General features: G+C 43.5%; 1 protein-coding gene across 2 annotated transcripts in view; it reads right to left on the bottom strand.

The window, feature by feature from the left end:
- Positions 1–16,437: 16,437 nt before the first annotated feature.
- The window catches only part of ZYX (zyxin), a 45,655-nt gene continuing 36,679 nt past the window's right edge, over positions 16,438–25,413 (bottom strand). For both annotated transcript variants that reach the window (XM_073595944.1, XM_073595943.1), the window contains exons 7-9: positions 20,650–20,828; positions 19,971–20,091; positions 16,438–17,343 (exon numbers count right to left, since the gene is read on the bottom strand). In XM_073595944.1, the coding sequence (XP_073452045.1) occupies positions 17,233–17,343; positions 19,971–20,091; positions 20,650–20,828 (411 nt within the window). In that variant the 3' untranslated portion in view covers positions 16,438–17,232. The remainder of the gene's footprint in view (positions 17,344–19,970; positions 20,092–20,649; positions 20,829–25,413) is intronic.

Genomic DNA, 25,413 nt, shown 5'->3' with positions numbered 1-25,413 from the left:
ATGGAGTCATTGCAGGAATACAGATCTGGGTGCTACCCAGTGGAGTCGCCACGGGCAATTCAGAGTGAGCAGACTCCTGATCAGAGGAACCATTGCTGTATCGCTGGGTCAGGTGAGAGGGCCGATCGGTCATTATCTACTAACATCCATAGGAACTGCAGTCTCTGACCATCTCCTATATTATATCTACAGTCTCTGACTGTCTCTTGTACCATGTTTGCAGTCTTTGACCGTATTATGTCTAGGGGCTCTTTCTAACAGACAGCCCTCTGTGTGTGCATCAGAGAGACTCCCCTCCAGGTCTCATTAGTGTACTCTCTTCCTGTATTTTCTTTATTGTTAAGAGATCATGGGAGGATCCCAAGGTAACGAAGACTTCTAAGGGGAGCATCTCTGTGTTTGAGTCGTTGCCATAGAAACATTTGTAAAGGGGAGGAGTTGGTAAGATGACCATGCCCATGTGGGGGCGCCAGAAATATTTCTGCACCCAAGCGTCTGTGACCCTAGGGTCGGCCCTGGGCATACCTGTACATCCCTTTGAATTTGCCGCCGTGCCATCGCCGGCCTGGAACTCCATGAGTCGGGTCGTCTCACGGAGAGGAAGAACCGGGAGATGCTAATGTAAACAAGCATCTCCCCGTTCTGCCTAGTGACAGTGTCACTGATCACAGCTCCCTGTGATCGGGAGCGGTGATCAGTGATGTGTCACAGCTAGCCCATCCCCCCTACAATTAGAACACATCCCTAGGACACACTTAACCCCTACAGCGCCACCTAGTGTTAACCCCTTCACTGCCAGTCACATTTACACAGTAATCAATGCAATTTTAATTGCACTGATCGCTGTATAAATGTGAATGGTTCCAAAATCGCGCCAAAATTGTCCGACGTGTCCGCCATATTGTCGCAGTCATGATAAAAATCGCTGATCGCTGCCATTACTAGTAAAAAAAAAAAATATTAATAAAAATGCCATAAAACTATCCCCTATTTTGTAGACGCTATAACTTTTGCGCAAACCAATCAATAATTGCTTATTTTTTTTACTAAAAATATGTAGAAGAATACATATCGGCCTAAACTGAGGAAAAAAAATGTTTTTTTATATATTTTTGGGGAATATTTATTATAGCAAAAAGCAAAAAATATTGTGTTTTTTTCAAAATTGTCGCTTTTTTTTGTTTATAGCGCAAAAAATAAAACCCGCAGTGATCAAATACCACCAAAAGAAAGCTCTATTTATGGGAAAAAAAAGACGTCAATTTTGTTTGGGAGCAACATCGCACGACCGCGCAATTGTCAGTTAAAGCGACACAGTGCCGAATCGCAAAAAGTGCTCTGGTCTTTGGCCAGCAAAATGGTCCGGGGCTTAAGTGGCTATTAAATTGAGATCTGGTGACTGTGGAGGCCATTGGAGTACAGTGACCTCATTGTCATGTTCAAGAAACCAGTGATGAGATGATTGGAGCTTTGTGACATGGTGCATTATCCTGCTGGAAGGAGCCATCAGAAGATGGGGACACTGTAGTCATAAAGAGATGGACATGGTCAGCAACAATATTCAGGTAGGCCGTGGTGTTTAAATGATGCTCAATTGGTACTAAGGGGCCCAAAGTGTGCCAAGAAAATATCCCCCACACCATTACACCACCAGCCTGAACCATTGATACAAGGCAGGATGGATCCATGCTTTCATGTTGTTTAAGCCAAATTCTGACCCTACCATCTGAATGTCACACCTGAAATCGAGACTCATCAGACCAGGCAACTTTTTTACAATCTTCTATTATCCAATTTTGGGGAGGCTGTGCAAATTGTAGCCTCAGTTTCCTGTTCTTAGCTGACAGGAGTGGCACCTGGTGTGGTCTTCTGCTGCTGTAGCCCATCTGCTTCAAGGTTCAGAGATGGTATTCTGCATACCTTGGTTGTAACGAGTGGTTATTTGAGTTACTGTTGCCTTTCTATCATCTTGAACGTCTGCCCATTCTCCTCTGACCTCTGACATCAACGAGGCATTTTCCTCCACACAACTGCCGCTCACTGGATATTTTCTCTTTTTGGACCATTCTCTGTAAACCTGAGAGATGGTTGTGCGTGAAAATCCCAGTAGATCGGCAGTTTTTGAAATACTCAGACCAGCCCGTCTGGCACCAACAACCATGCCACATTCAAAGTCACCTAAATCCCCTTTCTTCCCCATTCTGATGCTTGGTTTGAATTTCAGTAAGTCATCTTCACCACGTCTAGATGCCTAAATGGATTGAGTTGCTGTCATGTGTTTGGCTGATTAGCAAATTGTGTTACCAAATAATTGAACAGGTGTACCCAATAAAGTGGCTGGTGTTTGTATTGGGACCACTGCATGAGCTATTGTGCATCGTACTCATTGCAGCATCCTGCCTGTACAGAACTGTAAAAAAAAAAGTGAAAAGATGGACCAGAAAAAGAACAAACAGCAGAGAGAATAAATAGCAGAGAACCGAGCACAGACAGGAGGAGGGGATGTGGCCTTTAATAAAAGACTTACAAGGCTGAGCACATGATAATACGGATATAAAATATTGTCATAGGCAAAAGTATGTTTATCTGTCTTAGGCAAAGCACAGGAAGCAAGGACGTTTCATTATGAGTCATTTAAGAACAAGAACATCTTGTTTTTACATTAACAACAGAGATCCAAACTGTACAGAGCTGAGCCACCGGGATAATTTAGGAGGCTTCTCAGCCTCCATTACCTAATCCAGATCCAAGTAGTATTATCTGCTCTGCTATTGGGCGGTTTTCTGCTCTATAAAGCAGACGCTGGACATTTCTCTGCCAAGCATCGGGGGTCAAGGTCTGCTGTAAATTTTACTGTGCCCCCCTCCAACTGTCTCCCATGTCCTCAATGCAAAGATAAGGAGAAAGGAGCTATATGATGTTGGACATCCTCTGGGAAGTAAGGTGGATTCTCTCTGATTTGCTGCAGCTTCTAATGCACATTATGAGAGGCTCAGGGGAATGCAGTGAAATCAGAGTAAGCTATTTTAGTACAAGAGAGGAGCAGGTACCACTCTGCAAAACTATTGGATATGGTTTACTGCTATAAACCATATCCAATAAAGCAATAAAAAAAATCTAATTTGGAAAAAATGTATTCTTTTGTGTTTCTGGGCTGTCAATGGCACCCCTAGACTCAGCATCATCAAATCCCTTCCTATGATCCCAGGCTATCACTGATACATCCCGCGTGGGTTCAACATCATCCAAACCTATTATGTAATCCAAAGCTGTCAGTGACACAACGCATAGACTCAACATCATCCAACCCCTGCTTTTGGCCGCAGGCTGTCAGGGATATGCCCTCTGAGATCAACATCATTCAACGCCTTCCTGCAATCCCAGGCTGTCAATGCCCCCCCTCTGGGCTCAACATCATCCAACCCCATCCTGTGAGCCCAGATTTTCATTAACGCACCACCTGGGCTCAGCATCATCGAACCTCATCCGAGAGCCCAGGGTGGCTAGGCTTAACATTATCTAACCCTCTTCCTTTGATCCCAGGATTTCAGTTATACACACTGTTCCTAAGATCCCAGGCTGTCAGTGAAACACCCCCTTCCTGTGATCCCAGGCTGTCAGTGACACACCCCTCTTCCTGTGATCCCAGGCTGTCAGTGAAACACCCCCTTCCTGTGATCCCAGGCTGTCAGTGAAACACCCCCTTCCTGTGATCCCAGGCTGTCAGTGACACACCCCTCTTCCTGTGATCCCAGGCTGTCAGTGAAACACCCCCTTCCTGTGATCACAGGCTGTCAGTGACACACCCCCTTCCTGTGATCCCAGGCTGTCAGTGACACACCCCCTTCTTATGATCCCAGGCTGTCAGTGACACACCCCCTTCCTGTGATCACAGGCTGTCAGTGACACACCCCCTTCTTGTGATCACAGGCTGTCAGTGACATTGACACTGCTTGAGGAAAATGAGTAACCGTTAGAAACAACAACATCGGTAAGAAGACAAGCTAATTTAAGAATTAGGTCCTTAAAAATGCCCCCCCCTGTCAAAAAATAAATGGCTGAATCTATTCCTAGATATGGTCCAGACAGATCTTGAGAAAGTTGACTGGACACAAAAGGCCGTTGACAATTTAAGCGCCGGTGAAAGACAAGCTCTCAACGACCTTAGGAAAAGAAAAAACATTGTTATCAAAAATAGCGATAAAGGTGGGAACATGGTCCTGCTAAATCAACAACACTATGAAAAAGAAGCAAAAAAACTGCTCAATGACAGGACCACGTACAACAAATTGGACCACAGCCCTTTTCCTGAGGTGGTCCGGAGACTAAACCAAATACTGCTGGCGGCTAAAGATGAAGGACCACTGACCATTTGTGAATTTTAATATCTTACAGAATGTGAGTTCAATGTAGCTACCTTTTACATAATCCCAAAAATACACAAAAACTTACAAAATCCACCAGCCAGGCCAATAGTCTTGGCATGCCAGGGTACCCTTGAGAAGGTAGGTAGGTAATTGGACACACTACTGAAAGATATGGTCAGGACACTCAAAACCTATGTACAGGATACCCGCCATGTCTTGGCAAAGATTTCCACACTTACAGTAAGGCATTTGAGCAAAATGAAAACGTATGGCTTGTGGGTATTGACGTCGAATCACTTTATACCTCAATACCCCACCAGTGTGGGATACAGGCCGTTGAATCCTTTTTAAACACTGCGTACCCTGAATCAGGTCCACAAAATGAATTTTTGGTAGACTTGTTGGAATTTGCACTACTTAACAATTTTTTCCAATTTCGAAATACCTATTACCAGTAGATACGAGGTACCTCGATGGGGGCAGCGTGGGCACTGGCCTATGCCTGCCTCCACCTGGGTCTCTGGGAAGTGGAGGAGGTCTACGTTTTGTCGATGTACCGCCAACATGTGCACACGTGGTGGCGGTACATGGATGATGCACTGATGATTTGGAAGGGTACCCCCGATGGATTGCATGAATTCATGAAAAAACGTAATACTAATCAACGTAATATACGTTTGACGTATACCTTCGATCGGGTGAGATTCACCTTTCTGGAACTACAGATAACATTGGACAGGGGTCAACTCCGCACCTGTACACACTGTAAAGAAACGGCAGTGAATACACTTCTGTGTGCGACCAGCCATCATCCCCACTGGCTAAAAAATGGCATACCAGTGGGGCAATTCTTACGTATTAAGAGGAATTGCACAAGTGCAGCTGACTACAGACACGAGGCCCGTGACCTATATACCAGATTTCGCGAGCGTGGCTACTCGCATAGACAAATTACGCAAGCCAAAAAGAAAGCAGCAATTACAGATTGCGACAGCCTCCTAACTATGGAACCGCCAAAACAACTAAATGAACTCCCCCAGATGACTAATGACCCTATCTGGATTATAACGGCCTTTGGGTCACAGTGGACCACAGTACGATCAATTTTGGAGAAACACTGGGGGATCCTAACCAATTCTCCTGAATCAGAAAGGATTGTTGGCACTTCCCGGAAACTAGTGGCAGGTCGGGCCAAAAACTTGGGAGACATGCTGATCCAGTCAAAATTCACTAAACAGCATGACCTTACTTGGCTAGCAGACTACCCACGGACAACTGGGATGTTTCCCTGCAATAGATGCCAGATATGTCCACTGGTACACAGAACCTCCACATTTACCGACGCTCATGATAAGGAGACGTATGAAATTCGAGATGAAATTGCTCCACATTGCACGTCATCTACATGATCACTTGCCCCTGTCCCAAAATTTACGTGGGAAGAACAAAAAGACAATTAAGGGTACGAATAGGTGAACACTTACAGGAAATTAATGAAAAAGGTAATATCCCAGACAAACCCCTTGCCAAACATTTTGCACTCTGCCTTAGGGGGAGTTCCCACTCCATGAACGTGAAAGGAATCTACGCATTAAAGCTACCCACCAGAAGGGGTGACTTTGATCGTATACTCCTGCAAAAAGAAAAATGGTGGGTGTATTGAAGTCCCTCATCCCTGTGGGGTTTAACACCGAATTAAATCTACAGCCCTTTCTTGAAGTTTAGTGAATTCCTCTACCCTTGGTTCCAATCTTAGTGACAATTGGATTAAACAGGATTCATATGGCGTCTTGGACCTTTTCCTCTTCTCACAATCTAATCTCCATCCACTATATCCGCTTGCTACTGTCCTATATGTACATATACATCTCTTCACACATGATTGTTTTCATAACTTTAATAAACTTTATAAGCGTCATATTGTCCTTTCCTCTTGTGCCCCCCCCCCATCATAACTATTTTTCAAATTTGAAATCCCCATAAACAATTCCTCTAGTATTCAATCTTGGCTAAAGCCATCGATGAATATTCACCTCCCATGAAACACAATGGGCTCTTAAAACAGTTGAGAGAAAGTTTCCCTCCTTCTTCAAACAAGACACTTCCCCTCCTAAAACTCAAAATACCCGGATGGCCATTGCATGCATTAACTACACTATAAAAGGGCGTGCAGGTGTTAGTCTAAGTATTGTCCGAGATGAAGCTACGCCAATAGACCGAGCGAAACGCATTGACGTCACTACGCTGCCTAGTCCAGTGACGTAGCTTGAGTGAAGGATGTCGAGACTAATGGAGATGTCGGAGATACCGGTCTGACTGAGCAATCAGCTGCTAAGACCCACGGCGGGACACGAGGATGGGAATCGGCTTTCTTTCAACCCACAAACACTGGCCAAGGACAAGCAACTGGTGAGGACCCCCCCTCCAGCACACGCACCGGTGACGGAAACCATTCAGAGAGCTGAATCTGCAGCTACACCAACTATGAGAATCACCGGCCCAAACCACCTACAACAGAGTGGTAATGGATGGAAGCTTTTACCTGATACGTATTAGCCAACTCCGCCCGGTGCCTCTTTTACCAATTATAGTCACCAATTTGCTGCTTATCCATATCGCCACAGACAGATAGACTGTATGCTCATAGCCTGTCCCATATGCCCCCACAGTGGAAATCCAGCTTTAAGAACAGATGATGATTATGACATGCTAGCTACACTTCTCCATTTAAATGAAGGGAGCCAAATGAATACTGAAATGATAGCAAAGCATTAACCATCTCATGACTGGACCTCTGGTCCACTTATTATATGTGCACTTCAAGACTGTACGTGCCGGATATTATCATCAAATACTAACCAGGGACCAACATTGCCTTTCATCACTGTAACCTATGGGCACTCATTAAAATCCACAGGCTGAGCCAGCCCCCCCTCCCCATCTCCCATCCTCACTCTCTTTAACATTGGACTAGCCCACCGCCAGACACCATAAATTGAAACCATTGGGGTCTACTGTACCCCCCCCTACCAACCACAATACACTTAACCCTATTGGTGACTGACCGTCGGCTATACCAATATGTCCCGACAGTGTTCTTTGTCATCCTGTAATGTTATATGTCTGTCTGTTTGTCGAATGACTGTGATGAATATCTATAGCCACATTGTAGCACTTTAACCTTTTTTACTGCACTTCTTTCTTAAACAATTTGATACCATGTATTAGACGTGTTTAAAATAAACTTTATATGCTTTTGCAATACCAAGTTTGATCAATTTTTATTGCTGGAAGTAACCCTTACCTGGTACTCCATACCAGGTACCCCCCTTCCTCTTTTGTATGCAATACGGTTACAGCAACAAGACCAAATTTGGTGGATGATCAAACAGGTCAGGCTCTGTACCTGATTGTACATTGGTGGACAGCTCACTTATTCCTCTTCCCCCTTCCCCAATTTTTGAACTGCCAGTGACACACCCCTCTTCCTGTGATCCCAGGCTGCCAGTAACACACCCCTTCCTGTGATCCCAGGCTATCAGTGACACACCCCCTTCCTGTGATCCCAGGCTGTCTGTGACACACCCTCTTCCTGTGATCCCAGGCTGTCAGTGACACACCCCTCTTCCTGTGATCCCAGGCTGCCAGTGACACACCCCTTCTTATGATCCCAGGCTGCCAGTGATACACCCATCTTCCTGTGATCCCAGGCTGCCAGTGACACACCCCTTCTTATGATCCCAGTCTGTCAGCGACACACACCTCTTCCCGTGATCCCAGGCTGCCAGTGACACACCCCTTCCTGTGATCCCAGGCTGTCAGTGACACACCCCTTCCTGTGATCCCAAGCTGTCAGTGACACACCCCTCTTCCTGTGATCCCAGGCTGCCAGTGACATGCCCCTCTTCCTGTGATCCCAGGTTGCCAGTGACACACCCCTTCCTGTGATCCCAGGTTGTCAGTGACACACCCCTTCCTGTGATCCCAAGCTGTCAGTGACACACCCCTCTTCCTGTGATCCCAGGCTGCCAGTGACATGCCCCTCTTCCTGTGATGCCAGGCTGCCAGTGACACACCCCTTCTTATGATCCCAGGCTGTCAGTGACACACCCCTCTTACTGTGATCCCAGGCTGTCAGTGAGACATCCCCTTCCTGTGATCTCAGGCTGTCAGTGACAAACCTCTCTTCCTGCAATCTCAGGCTGTCAGTGACACACCCCCAGGGCTCAACATTATCCAACCCCTTCCTGTGATCCCAGGATGTCAGTAACACACCCCCTGTCACTTTGCTCATATCTCACAACCTATGGACATAGAAATAAAATGGCTGGATAGACCCAAATAAATTAGAGAAAATCACATTTTATTTTAGGGATGCCAAGGCTTAGCTGGCATCTGTTCAGGCACTGGTGAGCACATTCAGTTTTCAAACCTCCCTAGCTGGTAATTTCTATGTTTATACTGTATTCTATGTGTATGCATGTTCATGTAGATATTGAATGCGTATTACTTTCCGAAACATACAGTATGATTTGCTTGCCTGTTCAGGATCTCTGTATAAGAGCACAAGTTCTAATCCTCTCGGACAAATTGACACAGTCACCAATGTTCCAGGCTGGGGACAAGCTTTGAGGATTTGTCCCCAGAATCTCCTGTCCCTTAGGAATGTCACTTTGGTTTTAGTGTGAATCTAGAGGAATATCAAATATCTATTTTTCTGCATGTACGGGTTTAGATTTAATATTCTTTTAGTGTTCTGAACATTCGCATAAAATATTTATTGACAGGAATCTGTATTTAATGATAAAAGAGTGTTTTTATTTTCCATTGTAGTAAAATATATTTGGCTGTATAGCAGAGGGCTATGAATTTCATTATCATTGTGGGTGATGGAGAATATTCTTTGAATAATGAAAGCCAAGGATCAGTCCACCTAAAATTATTATCTCAGTGTTGGGCACAGGTTCTTCTATCCCTCGGGGACTTGATTGAAAGGATCTCTCTCTTCCCCGGCTGTGCCTATTATAAGGAGCTCCCACCATCCATGATATATTTTATATTTATTTGTGTAGCACCCTTGTCCTGAACAGGGGCTACTGGTAAATTTAGCTGTGCTAGGTGGTAATTAACCTGCCTGATTTATAGTCTTTTTGATCATTTTGGTTTTCTCCTAAGCCTGTTTTAACTGTGGTTCCTTCTTTCAATAGATGGCACTGTTGCCTTTGACATTAGTATGATGAACAGCAGTGAAACTGCGTTATGAATATGCATATCTCTTTCAGCCAATCGGTAGGAGTTTCAGGCCACAGAGCATACTGGGAGAGAGTATATACTTGGCGGAAGTCAGGTGATTGAGGTCCTTTCACCTAGACCTTGATCTGATGTGGATGTGTGAGGAACAGTTGCGTTGGGTGAAGCCTGGCCATGTGTTCAGGGGCTCTTATAGAGAGAGCCTGTTTGCTGCCTGGGGGCATGGGAGAGGCTCTGCCAGAGTGAGAGCTTCTTGTTGCCTGGTGGGCATATGGAGTTCTGAGATGAAGTACCAGAGATTACTCTTCATGAGCCGGGGACTGTGGAGACACTGGGAAAGTGTCAAGAGGAACTAATCCAATGAAACCCTGCACGGTGTTGGGAGTTTTTGATTGCTTTAGGAGACAGCTGTGTCTACATAGGTACAGAACATTGGGTGCAGACCTAGGGCCCTTGTCCTGTATTGCTGTCTACCTGCCTGTTTAGTTTTTGGAGTCTGCTGATCTGTCTGTGTACTGTCCTAGGGTGTCCTTTGCCCTAACCCTCTTGCTTGCATTTTTTTCCTGTTGTGAGCAATAAACTCACCTTGTTCATCCTAAAAGTGACTGTCACCTATCTTTTCTGCAGCCGTACACATCCACCATGGTTAAGAACCAGCACCCTGAGGTTAAATGTCAGCCTTCCCTGATGCCAGGGATCGCTACATTTCATATTATGGAGAATGTAACAGGAGAAGCTGGAACACCGGTGGGCAGGAACACCCAAATCCTGGACAGATGGATAGGAAGAGAGCAGGGAATTGTGGCGAGATCTCACTGCTGGAGTATCCGAGACATAAAGGAACCCAGGGGTTGGCAGCCCACTAGACTCCTCTTATAACTAAAATAATAATTTTGTATACACTGGCCCATTGCAGAATTATAATCCATCATTATAAAACAACGAGCGAGTTAAAAATAATACACGCTGATGTGTCCAGTCGGGAGAGAGTAGCAGGAGAGCAGGTAATTGGTTACACATTCATCAGGCCAAATATCAAATGTGAACATTATATATAATGTCCACACCAGGGACTTGTGTTGCTAGCTGTAGCTTTGAATCCATTTACTGTTCTTCCATAGCTTGATCCATTCCATAGCTATAAATGTTAGTAGACCAACAATATTAATTTCTTGCTGGTGTAAGAGAAAACTTCATGATCAATTAGGTTTTTTCAAGCTAGGCTCTTGGGAACAAACCAAAACAAGTCCATGATGCAAGAATTATGGAAACACTGGTGACAACATGAAGGCATTATCCTACAGGACAGAGAACCTTCGTCTTGTATTTATAAAGGGGTTTGATGAACTCCATTTGTGCTTAACCTGGAATCTTATCTTGAGCCTGCTGTGCATCAATGTGGATAAGAGTTAGTGGTGCCTGAGTCTTGTACACTCTGTAGTGTACTCTTAAACAGTGTTATCAGCCATACCCGATTCACCTCTGAACTACAGAACAGCTTGTCCCTATCTTAAGGAGCAAGATAGGTGTTCTGTAGTTCTAAAATACTTCCTGTCCTTGGGTAACAATGCTGTCCCTCCACAGGTACCACTCAGTAGCTCACCCTAGGACAAAAAATATCTTACTGGCAGGATTACCAGGTAAAAATAAAAGAAAAAAAAACTTGAAAAGAAAAATCGAATGCAGCCAACACATCTAAGGACCGGTAAGCTGCAGTCTATTACATTTTTGTTTTTGGGATTAGATACAGCCACAATCCGAGTGCAGGTCATTTTGCTCTTCAGGTTGCATAAATGACAGAGGAGGTCTTTGCCCATCTCCTTCTGAAAATACTCCCCTCCAACTGATTGGGTTCTGGTGTTTCCAGTGATGAATACTGTTATTGATAGAGAAAACAGACATTTTATACAATTGTGCAATTCCAACTTTGGTGAAGGCCCTTCTCTGTCCAAGTATAACTGTGCTCCTGTGTACAAAACCAGCTCTATAAAGATGTGGTTTGATGAGTTTGGTGTTGAGGAACTCAAGTGGCCTGCATAGAGCCCTGAACTCTACTATGTTGAACTCTTTTGAGGCAAATTAAAATGTTATGTGTAAGCCAGGTCTTATCATCAACTGCCCTTCTCATCACCGCCGCCCTTTTACAAACGTCTCAAAACTCCACCAAGAAAATGGCAGCCAGCCCACAATCCAAAGGACTTGGAGTAATGCTGGCCATACGCTAGCCGAAAATCTGTAATTTGGACCATTCGTTTGTTTTTCATTCAGTCAATGGGCACAAATAGAAAATCGGTTTTAGCTTTTCAGAGCCCCAAAAAAATCAAAGGAACAGATTGGAAAATTCTACCGAACGAATGATACATTGAAAGGTTAATAGGTTAATGTGTTTCTCGCCCAAAAGGTTTGAATTAGGCAAAAAAAAAAAACAAACTGATTCATTTATGTCCATTGAACAATTTATCAATCAAAATTTGGTCATTACATGATGGCAAAAATGTTTGCTCTCACAGCCGAGTGTTATTTGAAAACAAGTTTGAACGATTTTTCGTATAGCGTATGGTGAGCTTAGTCATTGCATTCAGGGGCTAGCATAGTGAAGCTGTGCAGTGCATTTAATATTTTTTGAAGCATCATGTATTGAAAGCTTGGGTCAGAAGATTTACGACGTCTCCACCATTCCTCTTTGTGTATAGCAAACCTCAGTTGAAAGACTTTGTGCTTTCATTGGTAAGGCTGCAGGTGTTCTTGTTGCGTTTTACCTTACTCTGTTCATTATTATTATGGAAAGCAGGGACCACAAAGGAAAATCAATGAACCCCCCCTCCCCCCTCCTCAATCTCAATTGCAATTCTTCTGGTGTGATACAGAATAATAATTGCTCTCAAAGCAATTGTATCAATACATTACTTAAAGCAATTGTAAAGGTTCATTAAAAAAATAAAAATAAATAACAAACAAGTTATACTTACCTCGCGTGTGCAAGGGTTTTGCACAGAGTGGCCCTGAACCTTCTTTTCTGGGGTCCCCTGACGGTGCTCCTGGCTCTTCCTCCTCATCGAGTGCCCCCACGGAGAGCCGTAATCCATAGGCACACCCATGCGGGCGTGCTCCCTAGTCCCGCTGCTGTGTCTATTGAGGCAGACAGTAGGGCTCGTCCCCGGCTCCTGTGTCACTGGATTTAATTGACAGCAGCAGGAGCCAAAGGTTCCTGCTGCTATCAATCTATCCAGTGAGGACCCGAGACAGCGGCTGGAGCTGCTGGGCTCATTCTCATCGCTGGAAAGATCAGGTTCAGGTAAGAAAAAGGGGGGCTCGGGGGGGTAGTTTCACCACAAAAGGTTTTCCACCTTCATGCATAGAATGCATGAAGGTGAAAAACCTGGAGACTTTACAATTCCTTTAACATTAAAAAGATATATCTAATGCTAGCTCCACTTTCAAGCGGAACTTCGCTCTCTCACTCAACATTGACTATTTTTTAATCCTTATGGTGCTATCATTAGTAAATAGATAGGAAACTATTATATTTACCTGTTTTAAACAATTTTTCAAATAGTCTCAGTTACTTCCTGCTTTCCATGTGGTTTTCTCAGCTAAGCACACCCTCCTGCCTGCATGCATGAGCTAAGGACAGATGGATTCCAGGAAGTATATGTTGCATGAATCATTTGCCCTTACTCAAGATGACCACACTCAGAAATGCAAGGGGGTTGTTTTTCACAGTGATTTCTCAAGCAACATAAAGCATAGAGGCATGGATGGACGGGGGAGTTCGCTTTGAATATTTAAAAGGAATTAAGTGTTTTTGGTGGTCCTCAGGTACATTGAAGATCTGCTTTAATAAATAGGCATCTTACAGCTCTGTACAGAGCAGTATAGTGACTAGGTGATAGATGAAGAGCCAACTTCTGCAGGATGTGGCATTGTTCTATTCAGACTGGATAAAACACAGAAGTGTTTTTTTACAGCAAACTATTCATAGGATTAGCATGGGGGCTGCCATTGCTGATCTCCTTCTGAAAATATTACACGATATGGCCAAGGGTATTTGGACACCCGTCAATGTTATTGGGTGCATAAACCCACTTCCACGATGACATGTATTAAGGAGTCTGGTGGGGAGGAACTCAGCGGCCTGCACAGAGCTTTAGGCCTCATGCACACTGGACATTATATTAAGGTTATAAAAATGGCAGTAGCTTTGCAGTGAGTTTTTCAACGTTTTTGCAATATCGGTGTTTAGTGTTTTTCAGTGTAAGCGTTTTTTTGCATTTTTTTCCCAATGGATCAAAAACATTAAAATACGCTGGTGATCCTCGTTTGAGTGTTTATATGCGTTTTTAGCTGTTAGAGCATTTTTACAGCTGAAAAACCCCTCTCAGAACCCACTAATTTTGGGGTTTTTTTTTACAGCCCAAAAAAGTTGATAACAGCCTATGTGTGCATGGACACATAGGATAACATGTTGGAGAGTTTATTGACCGTAGAAAAAAAACATCTGAAGACAAAAACAGCAGCTGCAAAAACGCCCGGTGTGCATGGGGCCTTAACCTCAACTCATCCAGAGCCTGGTCTATTTATCCAACATCAGGACCTGACTTCACAAAGCTACTGTTCCCACTGAGGGGAGCGGTCCTCCACACTTTTTTATATTTTAAAAGGTATACATATCTTCCCCCTGAATATCTTCTGGTCAGTCCGGTAATGTCAGTAGTTGAATACTCCTTCTGGAGGTGGGTGGTTCTTGCTGTAGCACAGGTGGTCACTCATGTACTGCAAGGGTATGTAAGCAATGTTCTGTAGTGCAGTGCTGTGAGCTTAGGCCAGCATGACACCCACCTCAGGGCTGTGTCCATGCTCGCAGGAATTGAATTAAATAACTCTGGCCATCATTTAACCCAGAATACTGGCGACATCCACTGCTGGAAAATAATTAAAATGGCGGATAGCTCTGGAAGGAAAGTGACTGTTGCACCTATTCTTTGTTGGTATGGATTCAGCTTTATTTTTATGCAAACGTATTCGCCAAACACTATTGGAGCAGGACAGCTCTGGGCCCCATAGCAGACATATGGTCTGCAATGGCTGAATTTATGCCCTGGGATGGAGGGTGGCTGTAGCAGAAGACATTGGGCTTGCCCACAGCCACCAATAATAACACCTCCTACAGCAAGACATTAGAATACGGCTAGGCCTAACAGAAAGGGAATTTGCTATTTGATATATTATATACACTGGCACATCTGTGTTCTGTGCAAACACGCTCTCAGATTACAGTACATGTTCTTCTGACATCATTCGGGAGGCTTGTAAAGCCAGTATCATGTTGCTGCGGCGTTACAGATTTTTCCCCCCATAAAAACCAGAAATGTCTTCTTGTGTCTGACATCTGCATGTTGTTTTCTGGAATGGCCGCAGCCCAGAGATTTATTGCAATCAATGGTGCAGGCTGTGTTCCCTGCGGACGTGGAGCTTTCCAGAGCTCAAATACAAGCAGAGAGGGGGAGGGAGATGGTGTCATGTTTATCAGAGAGACTTTTCTCGGGTTTTGAAGCAGTCATGGCATTAAAGGGTTTTATTTAGACAGATATTATAGTAGAGTATAGAGAGTAGTATAGTTCACTAAAGGACCGTGGAGTTGATTTACTAAAGGGAAATAGACTGTGCACTTTGCAAAGTGCAGTTGCTCCAGAGCTTAGTAAACGTGGTGAAGCTCTGCTGACTTTCATCATCCAATCATGTGCAAACAAAAATGCTGTTTTTTCTTATTTTCCTTGCACGTGATTAGTTATTCTTTGCAAAGTGAAGCTTACCTCATTTACTAAGCCCTGGAGCAGCTGCACTTGCAGAGTCTATTTGCCTTTAGTAAATCAACCCCATTGCATCAAATAATTGCCTTGTATGTTTCTTTCTTCCTCTCATTTCAGTATTCACTTCTGGTCTAGATGTGCTTGCTCCAGCATCACCCGCGCATTATTGCTGTAGACCGGCTTTCTGATAGTGACATAGTTGGACCATACCTGTGCAAAATGTTGCAGCACAGACGCTTGGAATCTTTACCAGGGAAGCACAATTGAAAGGTGGTAGTCGCTACATAACAGAAAGTGCCTGAACAAAGACCTTCATAGCAGGATCATCAGATGTTATTTTAAAGAAAATTGCAGATTAAAAAACATAGAATATTAGAAAACTTTTGAAATGGCCTTACCATATACAGCTTATATGAAAGTGTTATTGATTAGGTTCAGATCCACTTTAAGGTCCTTTGGGATTATCTGGGGTTGGAAATGTAACTTGTTGAGTGCTTGTTTGGACTGTTCATTTGTGGTTGGGCACAGGTCTAAATTGACTTCATCACCCAGAGCCCCAAAGCCTGAAGCTTCCAGAGCCCTATCACCCAAAGCCCCACCATCTGGAGATCCCACAACCCCAGCACCCAAAAATCTGAAGCTTCCAAAGCTCCATCACCCAGAGATCCCAGTGCCCCATAGTCCAGAGATCCCAGTGCCCCATCGCCCAGAGATCCCAGTGCCCCATCGCCCAGAGATCCCAGTGCCCCATCGCCCAGAGATCGAAGAGCCATATCCCAGAGCCAGATCCCCAAACCCCATTACCCGGAGCTCCCAGAGCTCCATTATCCATAACTCCATCAGTGCAGTGTTGAACATCATAATTTTCAAAATGAGCCTACTGGTCTACCTAATGTTCACTTCAAGCACTTATCCATTTTGCTCTTATCAAAAAACTGTAATCAAACCCTTACAACAGAGCCTACAAAAGAATACTAAAGTGAAGACTTAAATGAGCAAGCCACAGTTCCTTTTCATGTTTTTTTTTTTTCAATTTTTAATATGACAGTTTATCGTAAAAAAGGAAAAAAAGGTCACTATTAAAAAAATATGGTCCTATATACTCCTGAAGTTCTGACACATTTTAAAGTATTTCGGAGGGGGTTTTATTCCATATTACAGTCTCTGTACACTTTCATTGGCTTGGAACCATTAATCATGAGAATCTGTTTTGGCATAACAGATACTTCTTTTTGTCACATCAAACCTAATTTTGGTTATAAAAATCATGTGCAAATAATCAGTAACACATATGAATGGGTTAGTGAGAAAATAACTTGTGAAAACCAAAAAAGTTTGGAATCTAAAGAATTAAAGGAAGAGCACATGGCAATTCAATGGTCTCAAGAGGCCTTCTAAAAACTTAGGAATAAAATACAAAAACAAAATTAGGATAAACTAAAAGAAATCGCAGGTTAAAACAAAAACCTGTCCATTGATAGTCTCACTCAGATCATGAGATGAAAAAAGTTCAGAAACACAGGAAAAAAAATTATATAGAGAATATGTTGGAACTAAGACATAGACAACATTTTTTTTTTCTGGCAGGCTAAAAGCAAAGATTTACTAACTAGTGGTTAGCAGCTAAGAGACGGCTGACCAGCAGTTAACTATCAGTTTCGGCAGAAGCTGTAAACTGGTTAATATCCATAACACTGAACTACAGTAGAAGCAGCAGCATGGACGGGTGTGGCCAGGAAGAAGGTCCAAGAGTCTTTGGTGGACAAGGCTAGTACTTGTAGTGGGAGGTGGCTGCGAGGGTGGCATCAGTGAACAGCCCGTGCACGGACTATGTGGCACTTCTTGCACAAAACATGGCCATCCAATGGGAAACAGCCAGAGTCATCAGCCTCGACAGAGAGAGAGCAACCACATTCCTAGAAGAAAGAAAAGAGGGGAAATTGAGGAAAACATTTTTCACAAGTTCCTCAGGCAAGGCATGGTAGGTACATACAGTGAGTATTTTTTTTACAAATTTCCTTTTTACAATCAGAGCTAAAAGAATAACCTTTTTTTAATCAAATAAAATTGACCCAAAAACATTTGAATTTCCATCAGAAAGAAGCCAAGATCATATTGTGTATGGATGTTGACTATGAGATCTATTCTCAACCTTTGCGCAAAGATAAAGTTGGCCATGTACTGCAAATTTAGTCTGGTTCGAAATGTTGGAAAATGAGTTCACTTGGGAAAAATTTTCCCATCCTGCTCATCATCATTGTGGCTAAAAACATATGTTAATATGATCCCACTAACGGTTAGAAAATTAAAGTTTTTAAGATGAAAACATTTCAAACAATATTCTTCTAGTGTACTTCCAGCTTTAGGGTGAGGCCAAACCAATTGTCCAAGGCATTAGAGAGGGCAGGCTGTGGAGGCAAAGCTCATAAAGACTAGATGGCACAACAAGGAAAGGGTCATGGAAAGGACCAGCTAGCAACTATAAAAATGTTGGGCATGTACGCCCTTTATTGGCAAACAAAAAAAAAAAAAATGGACGTTTTGAAAACATGTCAGGTCTTTGGTAGTCGTCGTCTTCTTCAAAAAAAAAAAAATCTAGCCAAAAGGTGCATCACCAAAATTCGAAATGTTCCACTAACATGGTATAGTGCAGCTTCTTAACCTTTTCAACACAGAGGAACCCTTAAAATAACTTTCCAATGTCGGGGAACCCCTGCAAAAAATAACTATGTCTACAATTCATGATACATTAGTGTGATGGTCAGTGGGAAGAATGCTCCTTACAGTTGTGGTCATTGAGAAAGAAGAATTACCCCCTTACAGATAGATAAAAAGATTGATGGTGTCAGTGGGAACTTGTCTGAGAGGAAGAAATTGCTCAAGGAATCCATAGCAACCCTTACACTCTGAGGAATCCTTGGGTTCCATGGAACCATGGTATAGAAACCCTGGTATAGTGGTTAACATAGTAGAGCACTCTACTACTGCCAACATCAGAAAACCAATACATCTGTTAAAGAAATAATTATAACTATAATAATTATAAGACAGGGTGAGATAGAAGACATGAGGGGCATGAAGTATGAACAAACGCAGTAACCAGAGGTTTCAATTATACTTTTGCCCCATGAACAAAGATCATTAAACAGAACATTTAACTGCTTGCTGCCCACCCACCATCAAATGACGGCTGGGTGGTGCAGCTCTCATTCTGGCATGCCGTCATATGACAGGATGCCAGAACGTACGCTCTCGTGCACCCGAGGGGGCGTGCAGTGCGGCAACACTGCGCGACCCCGATCTCTGTAAAGAGCCCCCTCCGCGGCTCTTTAACCATGTGATCGGCTGTGTCCAATCACAACCGGTCACATGTAAACAAGGAGATGCTGGTAATCGGCTCTCCTCGCCTCACACTGACAGAGTGTGAGGAGAGGAGAGCCGATCAGCGGCATCTCCTCACAGGGGGACATCTAGGGATGTAATCAGGGCACTGATCATCAGTGCCCTGAATACAATAAATAAATACAGTGTCAAAAAACAGTGCCCACCATTGCCCACCAATGTCAGCATACAGTGCCCACCAGTGGCAGCAATCAATGCCCACCACTGCCCACAAGCGCCACCAATCAGTGCCCATTAGCAATGCCAGTCAGTGCTGGCAATCATTGCTGCCCATCAGTGCCACCCATCAATGCCCATCAGTGCCCATCTGTACTGCATATCCGTGCCGCCTATCAGTGCCCCATATCAGTGCCACCTATCAGTGCCACCTATCAGTGCCCATAAGTGCGGCAAATTAGTGCCTCCTCATCAGTGCCACCTCATTAGTGCCCATAAGTGCCACCTCATCAGTGCCCATCAGTGCCACCTCATCAATGCCCACCAGTTCAGCCTATCAGCGCACATCAGTGAAATTACTTAGTTACAAAATTTACTGACAGAAAAAAAGTAAAAAACTTTTTTTCTCAAAACTTTTGGTCTTTTTTTTTTGTAAAAAATAAAAAACCCAGCAGTGATTAAATACCACCAAAAGAAAGCTCTATTTGTGTTAAGAAAATGATAAAAAAAATGTTGGTACAGTGTTGCATGACCATGCAATTGTCATTCAAAGTGTGACAGCGCTGAAAGCTGAAAAATGGCTTGGGCAGGAAGGGGGTGTAAGTGCCTGGCAGGCAAGTGGTTAAACATATATTCGAGTAAAGATACACCAAATGTTTGTAGACAGAGGCGGCTCTCTAATTAGGCAAATTAGGCGGTCGCCTAAGGCCTCGCGCTCACAGGGGCCTCGCGGCCGCCTAATTTGCCTGTTCTCAATCACTGAAGTTGACGCCGGCGGCTCCGCCTACCCCCACTGGGACTCAGTGGCATAGGAGCTGACAGACAAATCAGATACTGCCCACAGCCTGAGGAATAGCTGCCTCATCACGGAGCGTCCCAGGCCGTGGGGCCTCATGTGTAAGTTTTGCCTAAGGCCTCACAAAGCCTAGAGCCGCCTCTGTTTGTAGAGTTTGAAAATGGGAATAGAAAAGTTGCACAATCTCACCTCACACTTGTAACACATCATATGGAAGTTCTTCTCCAGAGCCACCACCCGCACAGTCTCATCCCGGCCAGGCTCAGGGGCAATCGGATCCCCACAAACTGAACAGCGAGGAGCATATCGCCTACAAAATAAACACATTGCAAGGATTATGAATGGAAAAAGCTCTAGAGCAGTGGTTGTCAACCACCAGACTGTGGTCTCCAAGAAGCTGCAGACTCTCTTCTCCTGAGCCTCCAGCCAGCTGCATATCCCTTAACCTCCCAGCTCCCATACTGCCCCCAACCTCCCAATGGGGCTCATAGTGACCCTGGCCTTCTAAGAGGCCTCAACTTCTAGTGCTACACAGCCTCCCACAGTGTCCCCCCAGCCTGCTCTAGAGCCTGCAGCCCTCTATCGCACCCCCAGCTTCATCCAGAAACCTCTTCCCCCACATGGCCACCAAGTCAGCTGCAGAGTTGCCTAATCCACTTCACAACCTCCATCCCTCCAACAGCATTTCAATACATGTTTTGTATTCGCATATTTTTTTGTGTGAGCATCAACTTTATTTTTTTCATTGGGGCATGGAAGAATTTACTGGGCCATGGTATCAAAACGTTTGAGAACCACTGATCTAGAGGAACGAGGACAAAAAGCAGTTGAGGGAGTCTATCGTCCACCATAAAAGAACGAAGCTTACCTGTGGTAATCTGCGACGCAATGTGGCAGGTTGTTCTGGTCCACTATAAAAGGCTCGCCCTGCAGAGGACGGTGGCACACCGCACAGGTGAAGCATTCTGGGTGGTAGGCCTTGCCCATTGCCTTCAGCAAACGTTCAGTAATCCTCTTTTGGCACACTGCACAACATTCCAATGTGTCCTAAAATCATGTTCAGCATTATTACAACCTTATGGCAGTGAATTATATTTTATTACATTATTCTTAATTCTTTATTAAAACAGTGACAACATATCACTACCCACTAACATTCAGCCTATAAAAAAAATTATCTTGTAATAAAAAAAATAATATATATATATATATAATAAATGAAAAAAAAAATGTCAGCGCTTAGTGGTACATCTTAAATACATACAGTATATCGCTATCTATCTATCTATCTATCTATCTATCTATCTATCTATCTATCTATCTATCTATCTGAGTGCATCGTGGTCTGAAAGCTAACTTTGAAGTTCACAACAAAAAAAACATTTCTTCAATACCTGTCCTCTAGGCAACCAGGGATTATTCCCATTCTATGCAACCCGATTGACTCTCACTAATTATTCATTAAGCACAAGGACTGTACTGTCTAGCACAGAGATGGCCACTAGATGGAGCTCTTAAAAACCAAAACACCACTTGGATATATTGCAGGGTGCTTGGCATCATTGTATTCAGCCTGAAGCAAAGAGAATTTGATACCAATAAAGCAAGTATGTTATTTTAGTGGATAAAGCAATGGTCACTTTTTTTTTTTGTATTTAATTACAAAATATCCTGCAAAAAATAAGGAGACTTTTAGACACTTTCCAGCAGCACGTTCCTGTATTCTTCATTCTCTTGCAGAGCAGAGGAGCCAGAAGAAATCTTCACACCTGACTCATTTCTAGTTATGTCGAATGCCTGCACCCCCCCCCCCCCACTGTGGTTCCATCCACTGGCTCCTTCATCACTATAAGATACAGTAGCGATGTAGGGTGTCAGCAGATGAAACCACAGCATGAGGCAGGGGAATAGGCATCCAGAAGTACCGTGAGGCAGAAGATTTTTTCTGCCACCGTAGTTCTTGGGAAAGCAGGGATTCCAAGAATAATGAAGGAGGCAAGTCTACAAGTCTAAAAACTGGAACCAATCCTCTGTATGGCTCTCCGGTAAATATGTCACATGTACCAGCCCCTTCCTTTTCTGAATGAACCAGATGAGTGATCCATATTGATCACTCACTGTGTTCATTCATAACTGAAGCATAGTAAACTATTTGGGGGGGGGGATCGCCTGTCAGGTTGGCTGTATGGGGCCCTGTGGTTTCTAACAGCAGCCCTGGTTGGCTCTATATAAACCTTGTATAGTAAAATAATAATTATAAAAACACTGCATGTACAGAAAAAAAATACTTGCTGATCTTCCAGAAATCCAGTGAGCTCCTAACTCTAACTGTACGCCTGTAGTTCTTGGATAACTCTCCCTCTGCTACACTGAAATCCCAAGTGGGTTTAAAAAAAATGTAAGAATAAAAAAAATAATATAAAATATCTGATTTAAAAATCGGATTTAGAAAACTGAAGACCACAAACAGTGGAACAAAGAGGAAGTCGGGGAGAGCACCAGAGCCTTAAGGAGGAACTTTCTGTCCCCTTAAAGAATATGTTACCCCAACATTTCATATTCCTGATATGTGCCTGCACTACCATGTACTTGTATGAGAAAGCATATTGTCCTCTTTGTATTGCTTCCTTTATGACCCCTTTCACACTGCGGTGGCGGCTCCATTAGCGATAAAGTGCCACTTTGGAAGCACTGCCCATTCATTCCAATGGGCTCCGCCCAAAAGATGATGCTTGCAGGACTTTTGTTCCCGTCCTGCAAGCGCACCGCCCCAGTGTGAAAGCACTCAGGCTTTCACACTGGGGAGGCATGAGAGGCGGTTTTCGGGCGCTTTACAGGTGCTATTTTTAGCGTTAAAATGCCTGAAAATTGCCCCGGTGTGAAAGGGGTCTTAGTGAAATCCCTGATGTTCTTTCAGTCCCTCCGCTTTCCAATAATAAAATAAAAAACCTGACCACACTAGGCATGACAGCACAGCGTGGTCAGTTTTCTAGTTTTGCTGGGAACTCAGCCTGCTCTCCTCCTCCTGACACACCCCTCCTGCACAGACATTCATTGGGAAAACCAGTGTCCTGCTGTTTTTCCTCCTCTGGCTCTCTGAGCTCCTTATGCAGCTGAGAACAGAGGGGATGTGATCACTTATAAAAAAGGAAAAACATTCATTGATAATGTTTATTATTTCTATACGCAAATGTTTTGCCTTTCATTTCTATTTTAAACTGAATGGGTTGTTTTACAAGGTGAAGGGTCACATATACTTTAATGTCCGGCGCATGTGCAGATGCGCTGAAGGGCTCTGCCTGGCCTTCAGGACCTGGTAGAGCCTTGCGGCAAATCTGTGCACGTGTCAAGTTTTGCATGCATGCGCAGACAAGACAGAGGTCCTGGGCCTCTGGAAGTGCACCACCTTTGCATGTGTGTGCAGGGAAGGCCGAGCATGTGCAGATGTGAGGAAGGTCCCACCAGGGGCTAGACCAGCCTTTCTCAACCTTTTCAACACAGAGGAACCTTCTGATATAACTTTCCAGGTTTAGGGAACCCCTGCTAAAAATGACTACTATAGCTACAACTCATGATACATTACTGTAATGGTCAATGGGAAGAATGCTCCTTCCACTTGTAGTCATTGTGAAGAATTACCCCCTTACAGATCGCTAAAAAGATCAATGGTGTCAGTGGGAACTTATCGGAGAGGCAGAAACTGTTCATTGCTAAAAGGAACCCCTAGGAACCTTAGTGTTCCGTGGAACCCTGGTTGAAAAACCCTGGGCTAGACAGAGCCCTTCAGCACATTTTCACATGCATGCGCAATGTAATTTCTTGCTCAGGTAAGAAGGAAGTGCTGTCCGCCACACACAAAAAGCAGTTTAAAAAAACATTAGATATCCATCTATCGATTATATATTATACACACACACACATACAATAAAAAAATATACAATCTCTCTACACTGTGGTGTGTGTGTATATATTTATATATATATATATATATATATATATATATATATATATATATATATATATATATATATATACACACCCCCCCCAAAAACTGTCTCCACTTGGAGAAAAAATAAAAAATATAAATATTATATATATATATATATATATATATATATATATATATATATTTTTTTTTTTTTTTCTCCAAGTGGAGACAGTTTTTGGGGTGGAGGTCCGCTTTAAGAAGGTAAATAAAGAGTTCTGTTAGGGGGGCTATTGGCTCAATTACAGGGATAAAAATAAAATGTTACGCTTTGAAAGGGATAAAACATGGGGATGTGAATTTATTGCAGAGATGTACTTCCCAACCCCCCCCCCCCTCCCCCAAATGACCTAAAAATAACCCCAAAAGAGAACTCTGCTAACATACGATAAACAATCGCCTTTGAAATAAATCTTTTCGGCAGGTAAACATCGCTCGGCAGGGCGTCCAATCCTCACAATGGCCCAGATCTGAACACCACAACGGTTCACAAAGAGCGTCTACACTAACACTGGGAGATGTAATATAATGGCTCCCTGTGATCTCGCCTCGCTAACGCTCTCTAATATAATCCACTTAGAGGGGGAGATAAGCGTTTCATCATCACAGTCCGGCTCACAGAGTCGATGATGGAATATTTCTGAAGAGGCCGAGGAACGGAAAAAAAAAATTAAAAATAATCTGCCCAGAATCAGGCAATTAGCGAGAGTGAACAGGCTAAACTGAGGCTGAATTACAGAGGAAAATTACTGAAAACTCTCCTCTGCACAGAAGGATGGCTGACTCGCACCCGAGATTCACGGCAGGTCAAGTACAGGATTGCGGCAAGTTAAATCACAGATGACATGTGGTCTACTTATTTAATATATTCTCATATAAGCACTACGCCAAGGAACTAAATAAACGAGCTGCTACTTTAAAAAAAAAAAAAATTGAACAAAAAAGTGAAAACAAATGTAGTGTCAATCTACACAATCACAGTAGCACAATGAACAATAATACTTATTAAATAGTGACCATAATCAAAATCAAAAAAATTGTAGAAAACCCGATTCACTGCGAGCCATGCCCTTCCCGTTCTGAGCTCTACTCTTCAGAGGATTGCAAGCGGTCGATACCAGGTAATAATCGAGGGGGAAGGATCGGGCGATCACGTGACCACTGTGAATGGCTGTCACAGTGGTCACATGATTGGGAGCCGATCCCGCTGGCTAACGAGTATTAACAGAGACCAAGAACTGTCTTTGACAGAACAGTCACTGGCACCCATGGACGCATATGTGTGGCATGGGGACGTTAAATCCCATGCTCTTTGCCACCGCACATATGTGTTAAATAGGAAGCAAGAAGTCCAAGCAATCAGTGAGCTACCAATGCTTTTCAGCCAACATAGTTGGGGGTTAAGCATGTATACCCTTTCATTATGGCTATAGGTGCATAACCCCCAAAATGTGTTGGATGTCATCTCTTGATAGAGCCGTTTATTGGACAAATAAAATTTTTATATTTGGACATATACAGTAATCACATCTTGGCACGCTCATTCTTTTACTCCATACATGTGAACTGTTAGGGCTCCATCTGGCAATAAGAAAGTTGTCATAGTATACCAGTCATTATTAGGAACCACCCACAAGCTTGGAGTCC

The sequence above is a fragment of the Aquarana catesbeiana genome, linkage group LG08, assembly GCF_042186555.1.
Source record: "Aquarana catesbeiana isolate 2022-GZ linkage group LG08, ASM4218655v1, whole genome shotgun sequence".
NCBI lineage: Eukaryota > Metazoa > Chordata > Amphibia > Anura > Ranidae > Aquarana > Aquarana catesbeiana.
The sequence above is the reverse complement of the archived record's forward strand: the minus strand, read 5'-3'. Positions and strand labels throughout refer to the sequence as shown.